Source organism: Bufo bufo, chromosome 8, assembly GCF_905171765.1.
Source record: "Bufo bufo chromosome 8, aBufBuf1.1, whole genome shotgun sequence".
In the NCBI taxonomy this organism is placed as follows: Eukaryota; Metazoa; Chordata; class Amphibia; order Anura; family Bufonidae; genus Bufo; species Bufo bufo.
The window spans coordinates 22,949,998-22,977,206 of record NC_053396.1 but is presented as its reverse complement, the minus strand read 5'-3'; the positions used below and the strand labels follow the sequence as shown (position 1 = coordinate 22,977,206).

General features: G+C 49.0%; 1 protein-coding gene across 2 annotated transcripts in view; it reads left to right on the top strand.

Moving 5' to 3' along the window:
- PLXNB3 (plexin B3) overlaps positions 1 to 27,209 on the top strand; it is a 76,840-nt gene that overhangs the window by 3,274 nt on the left and 46,357 nt on the right. The window contains exons 1-4 of one of the 2 annotated variants that reach the window (XM_040405128.1): positions 18,019 to 18,186; positions 22,546 to 23,592; positions 23,827 to 24,006; positions 24,744 to 24,869. In XM_040405128.1, coding sequence (XP_040261062.1) covers positions 22,555 to 23,592; positions 23,827 to 24,006; positions 24,744 to 24,869 — 1,344 coding nt within the window. In that variant the 5' untranslated portion in view covers positions 18,019 to 18,186; positions 22,546 to 22,554. Of the gene's footprint in view, positions 1 to 18,018; positions 18,187 to 22,545; positions 23,593 to 23,826; positions 24,007 to 24,743; positions 24,870 to 27,209 lie in introns of those variants that run through there. The other variant, XM_040405127.1, reaches the window with a different exon arrangement.

The following is a 27,209-nucleotide window of genomic DNA, read 5'->3' as shown; positions in this document are numbered from 1 at the left end:
TGCAACATGTGTCGCGCGACAATTTTTAGAATGATAGTCGCAGGCATGCTCAAGCTATGGCCCTCCAGCTGTTGCAAAACTACAACTCCCAGCATGCCCGAACAGCTTACAGCTATCAGCCTACAGCAGAGCATTGTGGGAGTTGTAGTTTTACAACAGCTGGACGGCCGCAGGTTGAGCATGCCTGGTCTATGGTGTCGCACTGCGACATACTGAGACTGCGATGCGACAGTCGCAGAAAAATCCATCTGGGATGGATTTTTTTGCTACTGTCGCGTCGCAGTGCAACACCATAGACTATCATTATAAAAATTGTCGCGCGACATTGGTGCGACAAAATGTCGTCGTGTAGCCCTAGTCCCAGTGCACCTTCAGTAGCTGTCGGGCTGACAACTATTGCTCCCAACTCGCACGTGGGCACTCGGTTGAAAAATGTGTAGTCAGTGCAAGACGCCTTACTTAAAGGGGCGTTTCCATCTCAGACAGTGATGCCCCCATTGTGTGAAAGGTGCGGGTCCCACCTCGTAAACTGAGCCTTGAAAGGCGCACTGCGCATGCCCGGCCGCCCTCCAATCATTTCTATGGGGCTGCCGAAAATAGTCGAGTGCTGGCTATTTCTGTCGGCCCCATAGAAATGAATGGGAGTGTCCCAAACTGAGCGGGAACACCCACTTTTGGGCAGGGCTTAAATAAGCCACACCCATTTTTGTAGCACTGGACTGGCCAAATTTGTCTCTGAAAATAAGGGACAGTCCCTTCAAATTCGAGACTGTTGGCCACAATATGTGTGGGTGCCTTTAAGCTGGGCATGCACATTAGATCAAGGGTCGGCAACCTCCAGCTGTTTGGATACTACAACTCCCAGCATGCACACATGCATGTAGATGTAGTTTTTGGCCGAGCATACATGTCTGCTGAGGGGAGTAAGCTGCTGCTAGGCTCCTGTAGGGGCGGAGTATCTCTCTGAAGGATCAGGCATGTTGAAGTCCAACAGTCCGATCCTCCTCTACCCTATGTTTATTGTTTGGGGAGACTTGGGAGGTTCCCATGGGTTCTGCTGATGTGTATGACCGCTTAACCCCTCATAGTGTTGGGTGGTGTCATGTGACCAAGATGGCGCTCAGGGACTGAATTTTTACATTCCGTGCAATCTTAGTCCACAGTGTTCCTCTCAGATCTGTGCCAAAAAAAATTCCCACAACTCGTTCCCATGGCGGAGGCCGCGGAGCAGATAATGATCTCGAAGATTCCCTCAGGCCGTTTTTCCTTCCGAGCCTCATCATGAACGCTCGCACTGACAGCGCATGACTGACACCGGCCTCCTCGTTGGTGCCGTGTTGGGAAAGCCAGACGTGGAGTAGTTGCCCATAGCAACCAGATTCCCCCTTTAAAAACGAAAAGAAAAGGAAAATCCGTGTTGATTTATGGAATGGACTGTGTTGCCCATGGCAACCAATCACAGCGTGGCTTTCATTTTTCAGGAGCAGAATATTAAATGAACGCTGCACTGTGATAGGTTGCTACGGGCAGTTTCCTAAATCTCCTCACGTGGTGGTCGGTCGCAGTTTCTGTTAGAATTGATTGTGTTTTTCACCCCACTTAGGGAAACCAGCGGCAAAATGTATAATGGCTGGGGCCACGAGTGGTCACATGACTGTGGTCTGTGTGCCCACCACTCCATTCACTTTCATGGGACTGTAGGAGACAGTCCCATACACTGTCAATGGAGAGGTGGTCACATGTGTCGCTCCATTCACACAGTCGTGGGCCATCCCAGTTAAAGGGGTTCTCTGGACTTTTTATATTGATGGCCTATCCTCAGGATAGGTTATCAATGTGAGATCAGTGGGGGTCCGACTCCTCTCAGCTTACCAAGCACAGCGCCGTCGATTAGATAGTGGCTGTACTCGGTATTGCAGCTCAGCCACATTGACGAGGCCAAAGTGATGCAGCTTCTTTACAGAGCCGATCGGAGTGGGTGCCAGGAGTCTGACCCCACACCATGACCTATCCAGAGGATATGCGATCAACTTAAAAATTCCTGGAAAACCCCCATAAAGGGATATTCCGGTTATATAAAGTTATCTCCTATCCACAGGATGGGGGATGACTATTAGATGGGTGGGGGTCCTATCGCTGGAACCCCTTCTGATCACCCAAACGGGGGCCCAGCTGGTCCGAAAAGCGTGCCGCAACTCCCATTAATTTCAGTGGGAGGGCCGGAGATAGGTGAGCGCTTTTCTGACCAGCCGCTCCATCCATTTCAGGTGGGCTCCACAGTGTATGGGTGATCGGTAGGAACCCCACCAATGATAGTTATCCCTTATCCTGTAGATAGGGCATAACTTTATATCTGGAATACCCCTTTAAGCAGTGATCTTGTCATGGTGCCCACATTGGACTAGATCAGGCATGTCTGGTGTCTGGCTTGGGGTCAGTAGATGAACCCGTTCCGCTCCGCGGTCATTGATGTATGTGACGTTGTGAACGCTGGGAAATTCAACGTCGGCATTCAGAAGTCGCCTTCACCACAATCGGCCTCTACGTATATTACAGGGAATCGCATAAGTAGCACTTCCCTTAGGACTGGAGTCGTTTTCTAATAAGATTTCACAGCCCAGGGAATGTCGCAGTTCCCCCGTAAATCTGTAATCCGCCATTTTTGACCGTCCATGCCAGTGGTCTCCAACCTATGGCTTTCTAGTTGGAAAACTGCAATTCCCATACTGGGGGTTGTAGTTTAGCATGAGTCTTAGTGGCGTAGATTATTTATGGCGGTCCGCAGGAGCATACAGACGCAGGATACAGATGCAGGAGGATATCTGGTTATGGTTCCTTCCATGAGACGTCTTCTGTTGTCCATCTGTCCGGGCCCCCTGTGCGGCTCTTCCTGCTCCAGCCATTGATATGGTTTGATTTTTATCTTCCCCACAGAGATAGGAAAACAGACTCACAACAGGAACTTATCAGCGCAGGGGGTCAGGGAAGAGTCACAATCAAAAGCCATAGATAGGAGCTGGCTGGCAGATCCCTTTAAATTTCCCATCGGCGGGCAACAGGATCAGATTGGTTGCAAGAGAAGCGTGACAATGGATCCAGGCAGCCCCTTGTCCCCCTGCCCGCTTAGTTGACTAAGAGATCCGTTTTTTTATGCCCATGGCCACAATTTTTGGTCCGATATTGGAGACTGCGCTATGGAGACCTACTGTTTTCACCCGTAGGCAGCATCCTTGGTTGACAAGCAACAGCGCAGGCGGTCAGTCAGCCGATAATATGGCTAGGAAATTATCCGTTGGCCTTTACCGCGTGGCATTGGCCCAAAGGGTGACGATAAATCCAGTTAGTGAATTGTGGCGCCATTTTGATAAAATTGGCTGGCGCTACCAATAATCTAAGTAGACGGCTTCTAGAGTCTTCTGTCATTTTGTCTTCCGCCCCACCCGGAGCTGTTTGTCTGTAAGCCGCGGGGATAAAACAAGAGGACGGCACATGAGCGCCCGGCATGGTGTTTACCCAACAGAACAAAGCAGGAAGGTGCTAGATGTAGCAGAGCCGCAGCAGCTGGACGATCTCTACCCTGAAGGAGACCAAGGAGGGGGAGAAGATATGCCAGGAGGAAAGGAAGGATGTGGAGCCTTTTTGTTTAAGCTGATGTTGCTCCCCCATTTACATGCACATTTGTTGGGTCAGGCATGCCTTAAAGGGGTTATTCCATAACTAATGTAAAAAATGAAAATCAGACATCATATAGGACATGACAACCTCTTTCTAATAAAGCTTAGAACCAGCCCTGGACCTCACATGGATCCAGAGATCTCCCCATTCATTGCTCTGCTAGATTTAGATCAAGCTGAAAGCTCAAGGGGAGTGTCTTTTCTGCTGCAGCTAAGGGGGCGTGTCTCCTCTCTCCCTATCACAGCTCAGGAGGCAGTTGAAGGATGACACTGAGCACGTGCGGCCTTGTCAGTGAGCAGGTCAAAGAAATAAGAAAAAACCCAAACTGCAGGTGGAGCTATACAGATACATTTTATTGACTAGCTCAGTGGCTATGCTAAATTTTTAATTACATGCAATTACAAAAGTATTCAGATCTAGGTGCTGGTTTGAAAAGTGTAGACTATTTTTCGTGGGACAACCCCTTTAAGGCCCCATTACACAGAGGGTGACTGGCGGACGCTAGCGCAAGGGTGACGTGACTGTGGCGGACGCTAGCGCAAGCGTGACGTGACTGTGGCGGACGCTAGCGCAAGCGCCAGGGTGACTGTGGCGGACGCAAGCGCCAGGGTGACTGTGGCGGACGCAAGCGCCAGGGTGACTGTGGCGGACGCAAGCGCCAGGGTGACTGTGGCGGACGCAAGCGCCAGGGTGACTGTGGCGGACGCAAGCGCCAGGGTGACTGTGGCGGACGCAAGCGCCAGGGTGACTGTGGCGGACGCAAGCGCCAGGGTGACTGTGGCGGACGCAAGCGCCAGGGTGACTGTGGCGGACGCAAGCGCCAGGGTGACTGTGGCGGGCTCTAGGGCAAGGGTGACTGTGGCGGGCGCTAGGGCAAGGGGCACTGTGGCGGGCGCTAGGGCAAGGGGCACTGTGGCGGGCGCTAGGGCAAGGGGCACTGTGGCGGGCGCTAGGGCAAGGGGCACTGTGGCGGGCGCTAGGGCAAGGGGCACTGTGGCGGGCGCTAGGGCAAGGGGCACTGTGGCGGGCGCTAGGGCAAGGGGCACTGTGGCGGGCGCTAGGGCAAGGGGCACTGTGGCGGGCGCTAGGGCAAGGGGCACTGTGGCGGGCGCTAGGGCAAGGGGCACTGTGGCGGGCGCTAGGGCAAGGGGCACTGTGGCGGGCGCTAGGGCAAGGGGCACTGTGGCGGGCGCTAGGGCAAGGGGCACTGTGGCGGGCGCTAGGGCAAGGGGCACTGTGGCGGGCGCTAGGGCAAGGGGCACTGAGGTTGCCACTAGACCATTGGTCACTGTGGTATCCGCTAGTCCAGGGGGCACTTTGATGGCAGCCGCACTAGGAGCACTGCAATAGTTGCTAATAGAGGGGGGAAATGTAGATTATAAAGGCTAGATTTTATTTGTCCAGTCCATCACATTCCTGGTCGATAAGCGGCGTCCATATTGTATTTTTATATTCCGTTAAATATCCTAAATGCAGACGTCCCCGTTCCCTGGGATGATTGTTGTGGTTTGATCTCCGGCCGCTCCCTGCCTGAACTGCAGCCGTGTCGTCCCCATTATCTCCTCACTACTGGCCTGACTCATGAAAACCACATCCTGTGAACAGGCTGCTCGATGTGTTTTTGGGGAGCTCATCGCAGCTATTTTAGGAGGCCCCTTAGGTTGCAGACACTTCTGCAATATTGGCTACTCGTGATAATCTTGCTTCTATTTGGGCCTCTCCTCACGCTCCAGATGCTCTTTCATGTGGCCTGTCACACTGTTCTTCCTCATCTTCCTGGCTCATGAATAGAATGCAAGGACTACAGTAAAGACTGACCCCTAAACAGGCAGAGCAGTAATAGGGCCTCATGGTAGGGGAGGGCTCTCTAATGGCGGCCATAAAGAGTTATCACCCGGTATCTAGAAACAGTTGAATAGAATATTAAAGGGGTATTCCCATCTCATAAAGTGTCGGGCCCCCACTGACCTTGAGTATGAAGAGGCCACAGAGCTGATTCACTTGAATGCTGCAGTTTGCCTGCACAGCGAGTGGTTCGGGGCGCTGCTGAATCAACTCTGCGGCCCCTTCATTCTAAGGACTGGTGGGATCCTAGGGGACAGACTACATAGTGATTGGATATAATGGTAATACCGCTTTAAAGGGCACCTGTCAGCAGTCTGTACTGCCTGGTAGGGTTGATCGTGCTGAGTAAAATGATACCTGTCTTGTGAAGATCGGTCGTGGCGTTCCCAAGAAAAACATAAAATGACTTCTATTATTTATGCAAATGAAGGCTTTGGTGCAGTGATGGGCATAGCCCCGCCCTCAGTGCACTGAAGCCCTCATTTTCTGAAAGAATAAAATACATTTTTTCTCAGGAATGCCGCAACAGATTTTCAAAAGTCTGGCTGCTTTCGTAGGGTTGATCCTACTGAAGGTGCCCTTTAAAGGGGTTTTCCCATTGCCATAGACCTTGTTCACATGTAGGGGAACAGGTGAGAAATTATTTCAGAGATTACCGCCCTACAATTAGTCATTTTTTACAGTATCCTCGTGATTCCCGGATTTAGTAACCGGTGAACCTGGAAATGATGAAACGCGTTGAGTCTTCATCCACGGGTGAAATAGCGTCTGACAATAAACAGCGGGCGATTCCTTGGAAAGTCGCAGATCCCTTTTAGCAGTTAGTCTGACCTGTGTCTTGAGAGGAAGGAAATGTGTGCTGGACGCAGCATGCATCCACCGCGTGAAGTCTTAACACAGGGAATTCAACGGTCTGGTCTGCGCCACGTCATTGAAAACATCATTTGTTCTTATTTCATATGGTGGTATTTTTATAATTTTTTTTTTTAGTCCATTCACTTGAATGGGGCTGGTCTGCAATACCAGACACAGCCATGGACAAGGGTGGCGCTGCTTTTGGAGACAAAGATTTCCACATGCATTGACATCACAAGTTCTCCTTTAGCCTTGATCCTACAATCTTAGGGACTTAAAGGGGCTATCCTGAAAAAGATAATGGTGACCTATCCTCAGGATAGGTCATCATTATCAAATTGACAGGGGTCCGGCTTCTGGCACCCCCACCAATCAACTGGAACTCTGGTGAGCCCGGCAGCTTTCTAAGCACAGCGCCGTACATTGTATAGTGGCTGTTCTTGGTATTGCAGCTCAGCTCCATTGACTTCAATGGGACTTAGCAGCAACTAGGCCATGTGACCAATAAACAATGACGTCACATGGCCTAGGAAGAGGTTGCGGCGCTCATGGGGTGTCCGACCTCTTCTAGCAGCAGATTGCCAGGGGTCCGACACCTGGGTCTGATATTGATGGACCTGTCCTGAGGATAAGTGGTGGCCCACCTCAGCAAGTGATTGGCTGAGCAGATATTTCCTCTTAACGATGGGCCCCTGTAAGTATTGGAATGGGAGTGACGGAGGATTAGGGAGGTAGGAATCAGTTCTTTCTTTTTTTAACCCACTCTGAACCCATTACCAAAAAATGTTTCCTCACTGGACAGTTTAAAGGGTTATGTCGGCCACACATCATGTAGTCATATAGAACCAGCCCTGTACCTCACATGGGTCCAGAGATCTCCCCATTGATTGCTCCAATTGCATTCTTCAGTCTGGAAGCTCAGGAGAGGGCGTGTCCTTTCAGGAGGTGTGTCCTTTCTTTTACACCTCCGTTCCTGTAACTGTCACAGCTGCTAACAGTAGATACAGCTGCTGGCAATTAAAGGATGGAACTGAGCATGTGCGACCACCTCAGTCGATGGACGTGCACATTACTACACAGATTAAACCCCAGGGGGCGCCTTTCTAATGTGGTAAAGAGAAGGGGGGCTCATTTATTAAGGTCGTCTGACGTTTTTGTGACTTTAACACACAGGTGCCAAGTTTGAAAGGTGGACGTTATGGGGGTGTTTCAGAGGCTGTGCAAATTTACTACTTTTTCACCTGGAAACGGGCGAAAAATAAACAAAAAACTGCAGGGGCAACGCCCCCATTGCTCCTAGAGGCTCATTTGCATATATGAAAACATGATTATTCTCAGCAATGTGGGCACATGTGAATGTGGGACCAACACAGATGACTTCAGCTGCCAAGTGCACATGTAACAGGTCAGCCAGTGTCATAGGTACAAAACTGCTGACAGATGCCCTTTAATGATGGCATAACCCCTTTAAGTTTGTGCTGCAAGGATAATCCCTTTAAGCTTTGCCCAGATTGTGCAGCAGTGAGAGGTACGTGGTTGTATAGAGAGCGTTTTCGGCACAACTTCATTGTAACCTGCTGTTAATCGAGTAGTGACTTCTGAGTTGTCACCCTCCCCTACGGAGGTCACTTACCTTTGAAGGTCTGCCAACAATGCGAACATTCATGTGAAGTCACCTGATGTTTATTCAGCCCTTACTGCCAATCCGAAGAGCGGGCATGGCCCTCACAAATATTTTACTTTTGTGAAATAAGTTGTTTAAGGGGGCATCGAATAATAGGGGGGAGAGGCGCTGCTGGCATCGAATAATAGGGGGGAGAGGCGCTGCTGGCATCGAATAATAGGGGGGAGAGGCGCTGCTGGCATCGAATAATAGGGGGGAGAGGCGCTGCTGGCATCGAATAATAGGGGGGAGAGGCGCTGCTGGCATCGAATAATAGGGGGGAGAGGCGCTGCTGGCATCGAATAATAGGGGGGAGAGGCGCTGCTGGCATCGAATAATAGGGGGGAGAGGCGCTGCTGGCATCGAATAATTAGGGGGAGAGGCGCTGCTGGCATTGAATAATTAGGGGGAGAGGCGCTGCTGGCATTGAATAATTAGGGGGAGAGGCGCTGCTGGCATCGAGCAATAGCGGGGAGAGGCGCTGCTGGCATTGAACAATTAGGGGGAGAGGCGCTGCTGGCATTGAACAATTAGGGGGAGAGGCGCTGCTGGCATTGAACAATTAGGGGGAGAGGCGCTGCTGGCATTGAACAATTAGGGGGAGAGGCGCTGCTGGCATTGAACAATTAGGGGGAGAGGCGCTGCTGGCATCGAGCAATAGCGGGGAGAGGCGCTGCTGGCATCGAGCAATAGCGGGGATGGCCAACCTGTGGCTCTCCAGCTGTTGCAAAACTACAAATCCCATCATGCCTAGACTGCCTGCAGCTATCAGCCTGCAGCAGGGCATTGTGGGAGTTATAGTTTTACAACAGCTGGAGAGCCGCAGGTTGGCCATCCCTGAAATATAAGTAGAGGCGCTGCTGGCATTTCATGAATAGAATGCCTGAACTACAGTGAAGACTGACACTTTCTAAGAAGAAGAGTGTGAGAAGGTTCAAGGGGGAGAATGTAATGCTGCAGACCTGTGTGTAGGCCCATTGCTAGGCCTTAGTGGTTGTCACCCGCCAGGTCAAGAAGATAGGATAATATTATTTTTTTTCCTTCTTGCTGACTGTTCCCAAATCATACGATCCCGGGATCATCCCTTGGCTGCAGTTTGTGGTTGTCTTGATTGCCTCGTCCCCCCTCCCCCACACCTGCAGAACGTGTCTGTCTGGTGGCGGGGTAGCTCTTTCCAGGAGCGCACACACCTGACTCTCTTGTGGTTTCCAGTATAACTCCCAGTCTCTCAGGCTGTCGTCACAAGGGGATGAATGGGAAACAAACAACAGCGCGGCTCTGTAGTCGTCTGTCTCTGAGAATTATTATGTGGTGGAAGTCTTAAAGGGGATTTCTACCTATGACACTGGCTGACCTGTTACATGTTCACTTGGCAGCTGGAGGCATCTGTGTTGGTCCCATGTTCATATGTGCCCGCATTGCTGAGAAAAATAGTGTTTTCATATATGCAAATGAGCCTCTAGGAGCAACGGGGGCGTTACCATTACACCTAGAGGCTCAGCTCTCTCTGCAACTGCCGCACCCTCTGCACTTTGACAGAGCCAGATAGTGAAAATGTCATCATACCTGGTCCTTTCAGTCAAAGTGCAGAGGACGCAGCAGTTGCAGAGAGAGCAGAGCCTCTAGGTGTAACTGCTCCGCCCCCATTGCTCCTAAAGGCTCATTTGCATATATTAAAACCTCGTTTTTCTCAACAACAAATCTCAGGTACTAATCTACTGATAGATGCCCTTTAAAGGGGTTTGCCCATCTAACACATTGGTGGCGTATCTCTAGGACCCTAGTTCCCGCACCCATCTCTAGAATGCAAGCGAAGGCACCACGCAAGCGCGGCCATCCTCCATTCACTTCTATGGGAGCGCCGAAAATAGCCAAGCGCCTGTTTCCAGAACTCCTGTACTGGTGAATAGAATGGTAGCCACTCTTACGCTCTCGATTCATGTCTATGGGAGATCCGGAAATAGCCGAGCGCGCTCACTCTGCTCTTTTCGAAAACTCCTATAGAAGTGAATAGAGTGCGCGGTGTGAGCTCCTTCACTTTCAGGGCCCCGTTCTAGAGATAGGAGTGGGACCTGCACTTATCTGACATTGGTGGCATATCCTAGCGATATGCCACCAATGTGTGAGAGGGGACCAACCCCTTTAAACAGGATATTCCAGTTGTAATCCCCTAGACACAGGATAGGGGATAACTATTAGATTGGTGGGAGTTCAACCGCTGGGACCCCCACTGATCACGAGAATGGGGGCCCATGTACCCCATAGAGCTCCCCTTTAATGGACAGAGCGGCTGGTTGGAAATGTGTGCCACAGCTCCATTTGTTTCTATGGGACCTCCGCTCATCTCTGGCGCTCTCATAGAAATGAATAGAGCAGCGGCGCCTTTTCCGACCATTTTAGGGGAGCTCTATGGGATACGTAGCCTCATACCATTCTCATGATGAGTGGGGGTCCCAGCTGTAAGATCCCCGCTGATCTGATAGTTATCCCCTATCCTAATACCAGACACAACCTGTGGACCGCCATGTTGTTCTAGGCTTGTATTAATAGGAAAAACGCTGAGTAGACGGGGGAGAAAAGACATGCGCAGAGGGGACCTTAATGAGGTTATGACACAAGATAGGGGATCAGCGGAGTCTGACTATGGGGGGGCCCCCGCTAATCACTAGAACAGGGGCCCGCGCTCCCTCGTTTGAATGGAGCGGCAGTCACTCATCCTTTCAGTCGTTCCATACAGCTGAATGGAGTGGTGGTCACACATGCACGTGTGCTGCTCCATTCAGATGGGGAGCCCGGGGCCCTAGTGGTCGGACCCCCGCCGATCAGACACTTATGGGGGTAGAACTGGCTTAGTTGCCATGGCAACCAATCAGATTCCACCTTTCATTTTTCACAGCTCCTTTGGAAATGAAAGGAGGAATCTAATTGGTTGCTATGGGCAACTAAGCCAGTTCTACTTTACACCAGTTTGATAAATTACCCTATTCTGTGGTTAGGGGATAAGTTGTCTTCATTGGACAACCCCTTTAAACGGTTCGAGGATATGGCATCCATTAGTGCCACAGACATTGCTTTTTCTAATCTGTATGACAGCTGCCTGTAGCAACCAATCAGATTCCAGCTTTCAACTGCTCTGAGCCAATTTTAAAATGAGAGCTGGAATCTGATTGGTTGCCATGGGCAATACCGGCACTCATTCTTAAGGCAGGCCTTATGCTTGAAGCGCAATGAGGAGCGTTTACGAAGACCGGCTTTTTCCTCCCCGCGCTGCCGGAGGATTAGACTAATTTATGACGAGGCGTGCTCCTCATCATAAATTAGGTGCACTTCCAGCAGTCCATGTGCCTGGAGTAAAAAACACTCCAGACCCTGACTGGAGGTTTACACTAAGGCCCCTTTCACACGGGCGAGTTTTCCGCGCGGGTGCGATGCGTGATGTGAACGCATTGCACCCGCACTGAATCCTGACCCATTCATTTCTACCGGGCTGTGCACACGAGCGGTGATTTTCACGCATCACTTGTGCGTTGCGTGAAAATCGCAGCATGCTCTATATTGTGCGTTTTCCACGCAACGCAGGCACCATAGAAGTGAATGGGGCTGCGTCAAAATCGCAAGGATCCGCAAGCAAGTGCGGATGCGGTGCGATTTTCACGCACGGTTGCTAGGAGACGATCGGGATGGAGACCCGATCATTATTATTTTCCCTTATAACATGGTTATAAGGGAAAATAATAGCATTCTGAATACAGAAGGGGTTAAAAAATAAATAAATAATAATTTAACTCACCTTAATCCACTTGATCACGCAGCCCGGCTTCTCTTCTGTCTTCTTCTTTGCTGTGTGCAGGAAAAGGACCTGTGGTGACGTCACTCCGGTCATCACATGGTCCGTCACCATGGTAAAAGATCATGTGACGGACCATGTGATGACCGGAGTGACGTCACCACAGGTCCTTTTCCTGCACACAGCAAAGAATAAGACAGAAGAGAAGCCGGGCTGCGCGATTAAGGTGAATTTAATTTTTTTAATTTTTTTTTTAACCCCTCCAGCCCTATTGTACTATGCATTCTGTATTCAGAATGCTATTATTTTCCCTTATAACCATGTTATAAGGGGAAATAATACAATCTACAGAACACCGATCCCAAGCCCGAACTTCTGTGAAGAAGTTCGGGTTTGGGTACTAAACACGCGCAATTTTTCTCATGCGAGTGCAAAACGCATTACAATGTTTTGCACTCGCGCGGAAAAATCGCGCATGTTCCCGCAACGCACCCGCACCTTTTCCCGCAACGCCCGTGTGAAAGAGGCCTAAATATTGTAGCATGGCCAGGTTTAGGCCACGTTCACCAGTTGGGCGTGTCGTGGGCCATGCCGTGGATGGGACTCCAGCCCTGGCAAATTTACTAACATTTACGCCTTGAAACACCTCGTCCTAAACGCCCCTGTAAATTTGTCAAAGCCATAATCCCGGCCCTCGTCCGGCCCCCACCATGCCCTCTCCATTTCCAAGTGGTGAAAACGGAGCATAAACACCCGTGCAACAAAATATTGTCGCAAAAAGTGGGATGTGATTTTTTTTTTTTATTTTTTATTTTTTTTTGCGCCAAAAAGTGGTGAAAAATGTTGACTTCCAATATGTTTGCACTATACACTTTACATCAGAGACTAAGGCCCCCTGCACACGACCGTAGGTGTCCCGTTGCCGTTTTGCGGACTGCATTTGTGGATCCGCAATACATGTGCATTCCGCATCACGGAGGCGGACCTGTTCACTTCTTGAATGGGTCCGCAAATCCGGCGATGCGAAATAGTTCTTCCATGGGGTTTCGTCCCGTACTTCCCTTCCGCAAAACGATAGAACATGTCCTATCTTTTTGCGGAACGGGCGGATCACGTACCCATTAAAGTGAATGGGTCCGCGATCCGCTGCAGCTGCCCCGCGGTCGGTGTTCGTGCATTGCGGCCCGCAGCACGGCCACGGGGCGCCCACGTTCGTGTGCAGGAGGCCTAAGGTAAAGGAAAACTGGCTTATTGCCACCTTTCATTTTCCAAAGGAGCTCTGAAAGGCGGAATCTGATTGGTTGCTAGGGGCAACTAAGCCAGTTCTACTTTACACCAGTTTTGATAAATCTTGCAGCAAATTCCCTAGAAGGAATCATTTTGTACATTTATCTCTTCCATGTAGTTGATGGAAATAAGAGGCGAAAATGCTGTTTTTTTACGATTCCTTTAAGGGAGAGTAATGGCCGCTTATTATGGAATTCTTTTTTCCATGGAGGGGCACTTACCATGTCTAAATAACTAGTAGACAGATTAATCGCCCATCCCCCGCCATCGCCTGTGAGGGTCCACCAGTGCATGACCTGAATACTCTTAATGTCTGTATCAGATTAGTCACTTCCTGGGCTTTGATTTGCATGGACGGCTGCTGAATTTGCATTGTGGTGTAACTGAGGGGCTGCGAGTGCGCAGACTGGAGAGCGCCAGCGCAGTGATCAGGGGTGACGGACGGACGGGGGCTGCGACTATGCCATGTTGTATGATTGTACATAGGCTTTACATATAAAGCAGGCATGGTTGCTCTCATACGGAGATAAGCTGCTGCCAGACACCTCTGGCGCTGCTTATCTCCGGGGACCTGATCCATCCTCTGCTTTAAATCCAGTGATCGATATGGAAACCTGAATACGCCCTGATCTGACTGCCTTTCTCTAGGCCAGGGGTCTCTCTGCGGTTGTGAAACTACAACTCCCAGCAGGAACCCCTTCTTAGAACGCCCCCATAGAAAGGACTGGAGCATACTGGGAGTTGTAGTTTCACAACAGCTGGAGGCTGATAACAGGGAGCAGTAGTTGCATCACTGGGAAAAACAATAGGTCAAAGGTCATCAATGACATTAGGACCCCAACCTCCCTTTTAATTGGCATGGTCATCTCTGACTTCTAGGGGGGTAGTCTTCAGACATCTTGACCACCCTTATCCCACGGAGGAAGGAAATCAAGGACTAGCTGAAAGTATTGGACATGGCTGAAAATCGGCTTCTAGTTCTCCCATGTGGCTGTTATGGGCCCTTGGAGACGGGGGCCCGGCCCCTTTGCAGTTGGGTGGCAAGGACCCATGTAGGATTGGATCGAGGGTCATATTTGGAAAGGGTGTGAAAGGTGGCGATCTTTGCTCCTGTGCTGAGGTATATGGCGGTAGTATATCATATTCTTTCTGCCAGGCGCAGCAATGGAGGGACGGCTTCATCCCTGCCTCTCCTTTAAGCCCGCGATTACAAGGATTAGCCCACAAAGCCCTATCTTTAATATGACTGTTTGCTTTACACAATCATTTCAGGCAGATGGGATCCCCGCCCCGAGCAGACGGATTCCTGCTGTCCTCTGAGGTGTCCGGATTCCCTAGATCTGCCCAACCTTCCCCTCCTCGCCTCCCCCTGTGATGGCGGCCGCAGGTACAGGGAGATTAAAGGCCAAAACAGTAGCTCAGACCAAAAAAATGGGGACTTTCTCCACTCTGGGGGCCCTGCCTGTAAAATATTGCTGACTAAGGCCTTCCTACGGCGCAGTGACCCATAGTGGTTAAATATGAGGCTTATTGGTGAGCGCTGCGGCTTGGGTGCAGATAGAGGGCTACTTTTTTTTTTTTTTTTTAGGAATAGCATCACTCTTGTCTATAGGCTGTGTCTGGTATTGCAGGTCAGCCCCATTTAGGTAATTAGTTGCAGTACCAGACACGGGCCTCAGACAAGAGTGGCGCTATTTCTGTGAATGAAAAACAGACCCTTGTACATTTGGGCAGCCCAAAAAAAAAAACGCAGCATGTGCTACTTTGGTCCAATTCTCATTGAAGACTCGCCCATGCAAGCGAATTTTTGGGGAGAATTGGAGTACAGCTTCGTACACTGACAGCAATTCCTCCCATCCTCACCATTCATATGTGCATTCAGCCAGGCCGAGCATGCATGTGGGCCAAGAGGGAAATTAGGCGCTGCCAGTTCACTCTAGCGGCGTCTTAAAAGGATCGGGCATATTGAAATTCAACATGCCAGATACTTTTTTTTTTTTTGTACCATATGTCTAAGGGCTCATCCACAACGTGTGCCGGCCAGGCCCGTGCTGCGGACCGCAAGTTGTTTTTTCGCAATGCATGGGCACCGACCGTAGGGCTGCCGTATGCGGACGCAGGACCCATTCACTTGAATGGGGTCCGCAATCCGCATCCGACAGTCCGCACCGCAAAAAAAAAGTTGCGCATGCCAGACATGACATAAAAACCATGGAAGCGCTCCGTAGCGCACCGCACCTTCCGGATTACGGACCCATTCGTGTGAGGGCCACAATGCGGTAACAGGCCGACCATTATCGTGTGCATGAGCCCTAATGCATACATGCGCCCACCCAAATTGGCGGGTTTAGTCGATTTACGGCGGCCTTGAGACTTCATTACTCGGGCAAATGGTACGGGATCTTCCCAGATCTCTCCTGACATGTCTAGTAACTACTTGCATCCTCCATGTAATAACAATTCTGGAGCATCTATCCTTCTGCCTCTATTTTTGTGCCGTTCCTTTATTATTCCTGCTGGAAGTTATGAATGAATGACTAGCAGTTTACAATGAAGGTCCAGATGGGTGTTACCTTTTGGAGGTGTGTCCCTGCACAGCATTGATTGAATAATGTCAAACTGCACAGGGACCCCCCCCAGACTGGTAACTCACAGATGAACCTTTAGTAATATATTCATAAACTTCTAGTAGGAATAATGGAGGAACAGCACAACCTAGACATATAAGAGAAGATGGTCCAGGATTATTATTATTATTCCATGGGGAATACCAGTAGTTATTAAAACAGATATGTCAGGAGAGGGAGACAGGTCCTCTTTAAGATTGCCGCACATATTTACCCGCTGTAATCGGTGATGACATATTGCAATCTCGTGGCGCGTTGGTATGGTAAGGCGACGAAAAGCTCTGCCATCTGCCTAAATCAGGCCTGGTCAGAGGATTACTGTTGTCTACTACTGCAATGTTTTCACCTTCCAGTATCTCTGCTGCTTGTCAGGGAATGGCGTCACTTTTCAGAGCGGCTTTCATGAGTCATTATTCCGATGTCCCAATTATTTTCATGGTTTGCAGAGAAATCCTTTTAGTTCCACAGAGACCTTATCACAGACCCCCGGACAAAGAGGGGCTTTCAGAGCTTGTACTGGCATCCTGCTCCAAGGCTGGTGGGTGGGGGAGGTCAGCGTCTCTGCCAGGCTTCAAACCCGCTTGTGTGTGGGAACGATGGTCTCTCACCACCCTCCCCTACCCATCAATCACATACTGTGCCCGTCCGGGATGCAGAACAGAATATAGGCCCCCTGACGTGAAGCCAGATCTCAGTATTCACCTCACCATGCGCATTACCTTCTTCAAGGATCTTGAAGTCTTCTTGACCCTGAGCAGGACATCTTGGCATAGGAGCGGGTTCAGTGTGTACCGGCTCTGACAATTGCCTCCCCCCCGTACACTAAGCCCTTTTGTCCGATTCATGGATTCCATCTAGTAGGAAATTTTGTGTCTGGGATCACCGCAGCTTCTTCCCCCTCAATAAAAGGATCTGAGCTGCAGTACCGGACGCCGGCCATGCGCTGGAGTGGCGCTGTTTATGGCGGTATAGTTTTTTTTTTTTTTTCTAATCCTGTATAACCCCTTTAATACCCAGAGATGAGGCAGTGCATAATAACCTGCTAAGGTAGGTGACCACTACTGTTGGCGCTGTATGGGTAGGTTCACGCGTGACAAATTCCGCCGCCCTGGATATTCGTGCAGTGTAAATTGACCCTCAGTGCAGAGCGTGAAATCCACAGCTATCTCAAACTTTTCAGCTGTATTTTACATCTCGTGTAGTCTTATCTTTTTTATTTAATTATTTTTCGCAGAATTTTGGTTTTGAAATGTCGCCAAATTCCCTCTGGCAGTTGCATCCTTTCTGTCTCGCTTGATCGCGGCCACGCCGAGGACAGCCACGCCGCTGCAGCTTTAAGCTGCCGCTCTGCGTTCCGCAGCGCTGCCTCCAGCAAGAAAACCGTACGGCAGCCAGGCAAATTTCTGCGCCAAAATTTCACGTCAAAAGACGCCGTTTGAACTGGGTTTTCAGCTTTTGGGGCATTTTTACCTGTGATTACCACAAGATGACGGCAAAGCACTTCGGATGCACAATTATTGTGACCCCAAAAAACGCACTGGATTTATTAAAGGGGTTTTCCACCCTCAGGGGCCTTTTCAGACAGGTCCCCCCCCCAATCTGGTCGCGCCTGCGGAGGAGAGCATAATCTTTCAACCACCTTCCCCGAGAATATCAAGAGTGGTGTAAAAATGACAAAAATCTTTTACGTATTGGCGTTTATAAATCCCCCCCCCAATGTGTGTGACCCAATACAGGGGCAGCGCCTCACATAGATGTAACTCCTGCACGATCCCAAAATCACAGTATAGCAGGTGTCGCTATATGGCAGGTGAGAATTGTAATCTGTATTTAGAGCATAGCGGTGATCAGGTGGCTGGAAGGGGGCTCTAAAAGGTCCTCTAATGGAAGGCGGCGGGGTCAGGGGGGATGATGTCATATACTCTTCTGTCACCACCCTTCCCTGGGGGGATGCGAGCGGTCGTCCCTGCTTCCCTAGGACAGAGGGATGTTGTTAAGGAATGGAAGAGTGCGGCTTTAATGTGCCGGGGTTGTCACTGGGCATAATTAATCATTCTTATGGAAATTGCCTTTTTTTCTCTCTTCCCAAGCTGGAACTTGGCCCCCGTCCCTCCTCTTCATTTGTCCCTTTTTTTATTTTCCTGGGGCGATCTGCGGCTTCTCGGCACAGAAGGGGTTACTTCACAGCACAGCTCTGTACGGCGGGATGTCGCCAGTATTCCCCATGTGGCAGATGCTGTCGGGAGGAGGGGGTATGAGGCTGCAGCCGTCCAATAATACACCCCCTGTGCACTTTCTGCTCCGTCTCTTCATGGGCAGACCCCCCCCTCCTCCTTTGGGTGTCCCTTGGTCCCCGCACACACACATCTGCCTATTGTTTCTGTGCCGTCAGTATGGGCTGCGTATAGAAGCGGAGGGGCTTCGCCAACAGTAAGATTTACCGGATCGTAAGTAATTACTTGGGCATTACTTGTATTGGTGTAGGGGGGGGGGGGGCAGTTCTGTATGTCACCTGATCAGTCCCTATCGTAAAGTTCAACCAGGGCAGCCCCAAAGGCCATATATGCAAAGACACCATCTTTATCTTTTTAATTTGCCCCCGTTGTTATGGTTATATCCAATTTACCCTAAATACCCCAATGGACCTGCTAGTAGTGTATTTTTGACAATTCTTGCCGCCTTCATATTGACACCATTATCAATTTTCTGCACGGACTACTTTTCTGTATTCGTTTTACAGTTGCGTAGTCATTGAATTTTCACTTAAAGGGATTGTCCATGACTGTATAAAAATAGCTGGAGTAATCTTATTACACTTCCTCATCTAGTCCCTGATCAGATCTTTGCCTGAGCATCGCTCTTACAGGTACAGGAAGGGAGGGGGATCATCTCGTTTTTAGGATACACCTCCATAGACATCCTTGTAAAGAGTGAGCAGGTTCATACTTGAATCATCTCAGGAGTAAATCCACACATGAACATACAAGGAGCTTCTGTGTCTTTTAAGTGGTTGCGGCAAGAATCCTTTAAGAACCCTTTAATTTCTCCGTCACCCTGGTTTAGTTAATTCAGTGGTGACTCATGTCCTATAAGAGAAAGCTGGGTGACTACCGGTGCGTCTGACATCACCTAGCTTTTCCAGACTCTTGAATAGCACTTGGCCCCCATTTTCTGTCCCTTTTAAGACTCTTGGAGGACATGGTGACAACCCAAATTGATGATCACCCAGCTTTTCCCAAAACAGATATAACTAAGAAATGGTGGAATCGATTCACTGTATGGCACGGCCCACTTGGCTATTTCCAGAACGACGCCCACCCTCCCGATGCGACATAGGAGGGTGGAGAAACCCTTTAAGGGAATTTTTATTTTACATTGAACCTCATTAGTTGTGTTATGCAGCTTTTTAATATAATTTGTGCATCAATTCCTTGCCATTTTTAATAGCTGCTTGCTGTCACTGAATGGAAACACGGGTACAACTCATTACTGAATGGGGTGGTCTGAGTTAAAGTGGGACATACGCCATAAATGTATGATGGGTGCTGGTCCCACCTCTGAGACCCGCTCCTATTTCCAGAACGGAGAGGACACGCCGCACATGCGCAGCTTTCTCCATTCGCTGCCATGGGACTTTCAAAAATAGTCAAGCTAACGAATGGTGAAATCCGCCCAGGCACAGCATGCTCGCAATTCACGCCTGAGCCATTTTTTGAGATGGGTGCGGGTCCACCTCTGGGATATCAATATGCCAAAAATGGGACACACCCCTTTAATAAAAAACTGATGAAAGGCGGGGACCATGTTAAAATAGAAGTTATTCTCACCGGTTCAAACCCCCTCCACTTTAGTGTTGCTACTGCTGTCCTCCCTGCTGAGCTTTGTACCTGGCTGCAGCGGTGATGTGCCCGTATACTGCATATAACCACTGCAGCCAATCACTGGCCTCAGCAGTCTCATCCCGTGTATCTCTGACGACAGTGGGGTATGCTGCAGTGGGCACATGCAATATACGGCACGTCATTGCAGCAGCCAAGAACATGATGTCGTGGCTGCAGTGGCAAAGAGCTCCAGAGAGATGGCACTGGAGCACAGCAGCCAAGAACATGTCATGGCTGTAGCGGCTTAGACCACGGAGGTGGCGCTGGAGCAGAGGGGAATTGAACCGAAGAATATAAATTCTGTTAGTTTTAAAGGGGTTGTCCCATCTAGGACATTGATGGCAGATAGATCAGAAAGGTGCAGGTCCCACCTCTGGGCCCTGCTCTTGTCTCTAGAACGGGGCCATCGAATTGCCTTTTACCATTTTTTTTATTAACTCAGTTGGTGCATCCCTGTCTTAAGCAAATCCTATTTCAGCTAGCGCTGTCTGAGTAGGTGGAGCTATCTTAATGGGAGGGGCTTCATTTGCCTGTCATTGCATACAGAGCAGTGGATTCCTGACATAAAACACAATGGACGCCTCCAGGGACACCCATACAGTGTAAAAGTTGTTATTTCGGTGCTTTTAAGTTACGATTCTATTTTATTTTTTCATTGCGATGTGTAGTTTCATTTTTGTTAGTGCTCCTTTAAACGAACTCTCAGTGTGGGCTGTCGTGCGGATTAACATCTCCATAATACTAATCAGGTAATGGCGGTCAGGGCAGATATTATGTGTTGCAGATGTTTGAAGTTATGTAAACTTCCTCACAGCCCACCCTATCTGCAGAGCTCGGTGGATGTGACCTGCGACCTATCTGTTCAGTGCATGTTTAGGTGACAGATAACCTTTACGTTCCCCACCTCCAGTTCCCATAGATAGGACCTCGAGGTTACGGCCAGGAGAACATTCATCTGGCGGTGGACTAGTCTGTGCCTGTACAACCTGTACCTAGGGATTGTTTTGCCGTGGTGCACCTGGATGCATAACTAAGAGCCTATTAAATTTCACATAGCATGCTCTTATTCTATTAACCTGTTATGTAACTCTTCTAGGGGCCCGAGAAGCTGAGCTATGGGGGGCTCTTTGGTAGGGCCCTAATGTGATCCAGTAATTTAGCCATAAATGGGATCCCTACGGAATCCAACACAAGAGCAAAAACCTATATAATGGGGTATAGCGTCCATACGCGAGCCTAATGTACACTGGATGTTATAAATGACTCAACGCGTCTTGGTTCTTGTGTGATTTGTTGAACTATAAACCTTCTGGATTAAACCAAAAGATTATCTTCCCCGTTACCCAAGACTAACTCAGATTAGCTGAGATCATTTCTATGTGGTAGCTAAGGTTAAGGTCATTATACGGAGAAGGATCTCAAGAACTCATATGGATTGGTGAACACCATAGATTGGTTTATCATGCCAGGACCCATAGAGCAAATGCCTAAACGGTAGCTTCTGGTGCCAAATGTTTGGGATGTTTTCTACACACCGTAGAAAGGGCTGGTGGACACTAAGATGGAGGGTTTCTCAAGCCTATTTGATGGAACAGGGGAGATGATCAGATGTTAGATACCTTTTGGTGCCTCCATAAAAATGTTCCAGTCTTGGCCCCCTTGGCCACAGACCTTGGTAAGGGTCTTACAAAGTCAATAGATATCAAGCTTCCCATACACATAAGGCAGAAGGCTCCATGATCGTTTCTCAAGCCTATGGTCAGCTGTTGAACAGGAGGAGATAATTGAATGTAAAATACCATTGTTGCGTCATCTTTTGGGGAACCATAAGTTCAGCCATAAAAATTGTCCTATCTTGGTCCCCTTACCCAAAGACCTTGCCAAGGGTCAATAGATATTAAGCTGCCCAAACACACATGATGGAAGGCTCCCTGATCTGCCAGTTTTGTCTCCCATGTCATCAACCGTCCATGTGATCGCACTGGTAGGAACGATCAGACAAGTCCCATGGATGGTTGTTTAACTTCACCTCCGCCCAAGACTGACTCAGATTTGATGAGATGATTTCTATGTGGTGGTTAAGGTCATGATACAGATAAGGACACAACTCTCTAAAAGGCCTCAGAAAAAAGGTACAACCCCCTCCCCCCATGGTTGTTAATGTGGTCATATGCACTCATATGGTTAACACTATAGATGTGTATATTGTGCCAGGAGTCGGGGATGAAATGCCTAGAAAGTTGCTTCTGGTGCCAATATTTTTGGGATGTTTTCTACGCATTATATAATATCTGAAAGGTCTGGTGGACACCAATTAAACGACTCAAAATGGGGGGAGGGGGTTCTCAAGCCTATAGCCTGTGGTGGAACAGGGGCAGATGATCAGATATCAGATACCTTTGATGCCTCCATGAAAATTGTCCAGTCTTGGTCTTCTTGACCTCAGAGCTTGGCAAGACTCTTCCTTTGTCAATAGATTTTAAGTTGCCCATGCACATAAGACAGAAGGCTCCCTGATCATTTAGTTTTGTCATCCCATGTCATCAACCATCCGTACGATCGTACTGGTGGAATCAACCCCATGGACAGTTTATCGGTTGACGCTTATGTTATTTGTATGGTGAGATCTATTGACAACTGTATAGTTGATGGCCAGCTTGTGGTTTTATGTATTGAAAGTTTGCATAAAACCTCAAGTTATGGCATTGCCAGAAAACTTCCTGCAGTTGACATTTTGATACATGTTTTTTGGCCTCCTACAGTAAATTTGTGATCAGTTCCCACAAATACTGTAGACCTGTGCCAGCAATGTTTGGCAGAGTGTCACATTTTCTCTCTGTTCACCTCTGTTTTCATGACTGATAGATGAGTGGACTTTGTTTCAGTATTAATATTTTCCTCTTGTATTTTTCTTCCCCTTTCAAGGCAATCGTTATGTTGGATCTGGCCCAATCCCTGCTTGTCTGCCTCTGCCTATCTTTGTCCGTTTCCTCTTTTCCCAACTTCCTCCGACCCAATGTCACGTTCAACCATATGGCTTATGACCCTGGCTCGGGCTTCATTTATGTTGGGGCCGTCAACTGGATCTTCCAGCTTTCACCCAATCTTCAGCTTCTGGCAGAGGATTCAACTGGGCCGGTGTTGGACAGTCCGGAGTGCCTTCCATTCAAAGAACTTAAAGATTGTCCCCAGGCCATTTACACTCAGAACTCCAACAAGCTCTTGACAGTCAACACTCATGGAGGAGAGTTATTGACCTGTGGACATGTGTTTCAAGGAATTTGTGAGAAAAGGAGCTTGGCTAATATTTCAAATATCATTTACCGCACAGAGGACCCTGGTGACAATCAGTTTGTGGCAGCCAATGATCCCAAAGTGACCACTGTAGGAATAGTTGAGACAACTCTACAGGGGGATTACCTTTTTGTAGGACGGGGCTTGACTGCTAGACTATCGAGTGGAATCCCACCCATTACAATACGGCAACTGGAGAAGCCATCTGTTTTCTCTAACGAAGGTTTGGGCAAACTTGTGGTGGGTGACTTTTCGGATTACAACAATGCATTTGTTGGAGTCTTCTCCAATGAAGGCCATGTTTACTTCCTGTTTTACCGTCGTGGATCATCATCACTTAGGGACTACAAGACGTACCTTGGCAGTGTCTGCAGTACAGACATTCACCTCTACTCCTATGTGGAAGTTCCTCTTGAATGTGATGGCTATAACCTGGCACAAGCGGCCCACCTGGAGACTAAAACCAGAGAGCTTTTTGTGGTGTTTGCTGCCAGCAAAGGTTCCATACCATCTCCCAGCAGCCAAACAGCACTCTGTTCCTTTAAGATGAAAGACATTGAAGCCCGAATTGAAAGGGCGCGAGTCTTGTGTTACACCGAGTCTGGCAAGGGGGAAAATGGTCAAGAGGAGGCTGGGATTGAGTATGGAGTCAACTCCAAGTGCGCTTCACTCCCTAAGGTATGTTCCTGAATGCAAAATGTCCTTCTTATAGGGTTGAGGAGCCATCTTCAGAATGAATTTTTTTTGTTCACCAGAATATGTTGTATTTAGCTTATTTCCTATCAAGGAACCATATTTTTGCCAAAGTCTCTAAAAGAAGAATCCATCTTGAAGTCTCCATTGTCTTACATGGGGCAAATAATGCTCTGAAATTGGATATTTGATAACCATCTAATTTGTTTCTCTTTTCAGGAATCCCCTCAGAACTTTCCATGTGGAGGAGATCACACACCCAGCCCAATTGTCAGCCTCTTCCCCATCATCGCTTCACCTCTGCTCACGAATGACTCCAGTTTTACTGCTGTTACCGCATTGGCGGAAGAGTCACGCACGGTTGTTTTTCTTGGAGATGCTGGCGGATCTATACATAAGGTGACCACGACTGATATGTGTATGAATGAAGCAGGGATTCTCAGTCAGTACAAGGAACAAACACAACAGGATCAAACACCTGTCTACTTCTCAGTGTATAGGAGGGTTAAGTCTCCTGGACAATCAGTCTTGTGGAAATCTGGCAGACACAGATTTTTTAAGTGGTTTTCCTCCATGTGGCAGGCTTGTGTATAGGAAGCGGTAAGGTAGAGAAGGACAAACATACCTTTTGTGGAGCTTTATTTATCAGGAGTAGTGTGAATATGAAGGTTTATTCTGCCAAGTTCTGCTTCTGCAAGTGCCCTTGAGATGGAGCTTCACTGTGAAGTGCTCTCTGCTATGAGCTGCTTTACAGCCCCTCCCCTTTGCTCTGAGTGGCATCTGTAGTATCCAACTAGAAGACCACTACAGCTATCACTCAGAGCAAAGGGGAGGAGCTGTGAGGCAGCTCATAGCAGAGAGCACTTCACGGTGAAGCTACACCTCAGGGGCACTTGCAGGAGCAGAACTTGGAAGAATAAACCTTCATATTCACACTACTCCTGATAAAAATAAAAAAAAGCTCCGCAAAAGGTATATTTGTACTGCTTCCCTTGGCCCCTACCTAGTGTAGCATGGTCAAAAGTGCTGACAAGACTCCTTTTAAAGGGGTTTTCCAACCCCTTGAATTTTCAGACAGCTTACAATGGTTCCAAAATAACTTTACTACTCTACTTGCCTATATTTCCTTCTTATAGGTGTTTGTTTCTTCCGGTACTGGACAAGTCTACAGCTCATTGATGGTGGCGCCAGGATCTCCTGTAAGCCCTGACCTAGTTTTGGACACCTCTGGGAGGCTCCTGTATGTTATGACTGAGTCAAAGGTAAGGGGGCCCCACCCTGCTGTGTTTTGATGTCTGGTGGATTGGCTGCAGCACGTGGTATACCTTTACAGTAAATGTACATGACCTTGATGATTCCTGCATCCACTGTCTCATCTGTAAACCTAGATCCGGGCATTGAAATAGCCCAAAGAATTGCCAAGTTCTAAGCTTGAAAGGGGTTGTCTCATCTGAGACATTGGTGGTATATTCATACATGCAATAGTATTCAGATCCTGGTGCTGGTTTGAAAACTGTAGAATATTTTGTCGGAAACAACCCTTTTAAGACCCAAAGACCTGATTAGAGATGGCCGCGGCGATGCACGGCCACCTCTCCAACCATTCTACAACTGGATATGGCAGCGATCTTGCCAGGTTGGACAGGTGTTGGGAGTTAGGTTCGGGAACCAGAGGTGGGACCTGCCCCTATTAGACATTTATGGCATGTCCTGTGGATCTAAGGTAGGTAACCCCTTTAATCATCTGACACAGACACCTAGGTTGTAAGGAGGTAGAGCGCTGATACACTGTAACAAACCCTGCAGCGGTGTCATTTAGATTAGGCTGGTTTTCAGCCTCTGGGGTGGAATAGCATGATATATGGGAAAGTTGCGTAACATTATATTATACAATAGCTAAACACATACAAAAGAAAGAAAAAAGTGCCCCTTTAAGCAGAATTTGTAGCAGCCGGGCATTTCCCTTTTCTGCCTTTTCCTGGATTTTCCATTAGTCATGCTGTTTTGTAAAGGGCTATCTTCACCCACTTGGCACATGAAGGACTGAGGAGCATGCAGATCTGTTTCTTAAGAATCTGGCATTTTGGGCCCGGCGGGCAGTAGCTGTCTGGTCGTCTACTTGCCTGCGCCCGTTCCTGTTATCACTGACACAATGATACAGTTCACAGACCATATAGAGCTCCATTGTGCTGAGGACACAATGTTCCAGATCATCCCCTCCGCCAGGAAAGCCTCCTGTTCCACGCGATTCGTCCTTGCATTTTCACAGAGCAGCTTGACCAGTATCGCTTCTCTCTCTTTATGGTGAGACTTCCAGTGACCGAGGCGGCAGGAAGCACCTGACTCTTACTCACTGCCAAATGGTCTCTGCTCAGCAGTGACATGAACACAAGTGAGGTGGCCTAGATGAGGATACCGTACTGATCCTGAATTACAGACTGTATGTTAATCCAGAGCTGCATTCACAACTCTGCAAGCTTCTGAGCTTAAATCTCCCAGCATATGCCGGTTCAGTGTCTGCACCGAGCTAGTGGTTTGCACTCTAGGAGGTGGTGTCTATACACCGTACAGTAGCCTAATTTAGGCCTCATGCACACGGCCGTGTTCCACGGCCGAGCGCGGTCCGTGGTAACCCGGCCGAGATTCCTTCTGACAGCAGGAGCGCACAGCGTCATTGGTTGCTATGACGCCGTGCGCTTCATGCCGCCGCTGCTGTGCAGTGATACACTCGTATAATCTATACGAGTGTACCCCTGTACAGCAGCGGCGGCATGAAGCGCACGGCGTCATAGCAACCAATGACGCCGTGCGCTCCTGCTTTCAGCAGGAATCTCGGCCGGGTTACCACGGACCGCGCTCGGCCGTGGAACACGGCCGTGTGCATGAGGCCTTAGGGAAAACTAACCTCCCCACTACCTCGTAAACACTCGCCTTTTTTTTAGAAGAATGTATGTCACTACAATCCTGTTGACTGTTTCCACTGATGGCCAGCTAACCCGCATTTTTTGCTTTATAAGACGCACCTGATGAAAACGCACTTAGGTTTTAGAGGAGGAAAATAAGAAAAATATTTATCAGCAGACCTCAGATCAGACCCCCATATCAGATCCTCATATCAGATCCTCAGTACGGACCCCCCTATCAGATCCTCAGTACGGACCCCCCTATCAGATCCTCGGTTCAGACCCCCCTATCAGATCCTCGGTTCAGACCCCCCTATCAGATCCTCGGTTCAGACCCCCCTATCAGATCCTCGGTTCAGACCCCCCTATCAGATCCTCGGTTCAGACCCCCCTATCAGATCCTCGGTTCAGACCCCCCTATCAGATCCTCGGTTCAGACCCCCCTATCAGATCCTCGGTTCAGACCCCCCTATCAGATCCTCGGTTCAGACCCCCCTATCAGATCCTCGGTTCGGACCCCCCTATCAGATCCCCGGTTCGGACCCCCCTATCAGATCCCCGGTTCGGACCCCCCTATCAGATCCTCGGTTCGGACCCCCCTATCAGATCCTCGGTTCGGACCCCCCTATCAGATCCTCGGTTCGGACCCCCCTATCAGATCCCCGGTTCGGACCCCCCTATCAGATCCCCGGTTCGGAC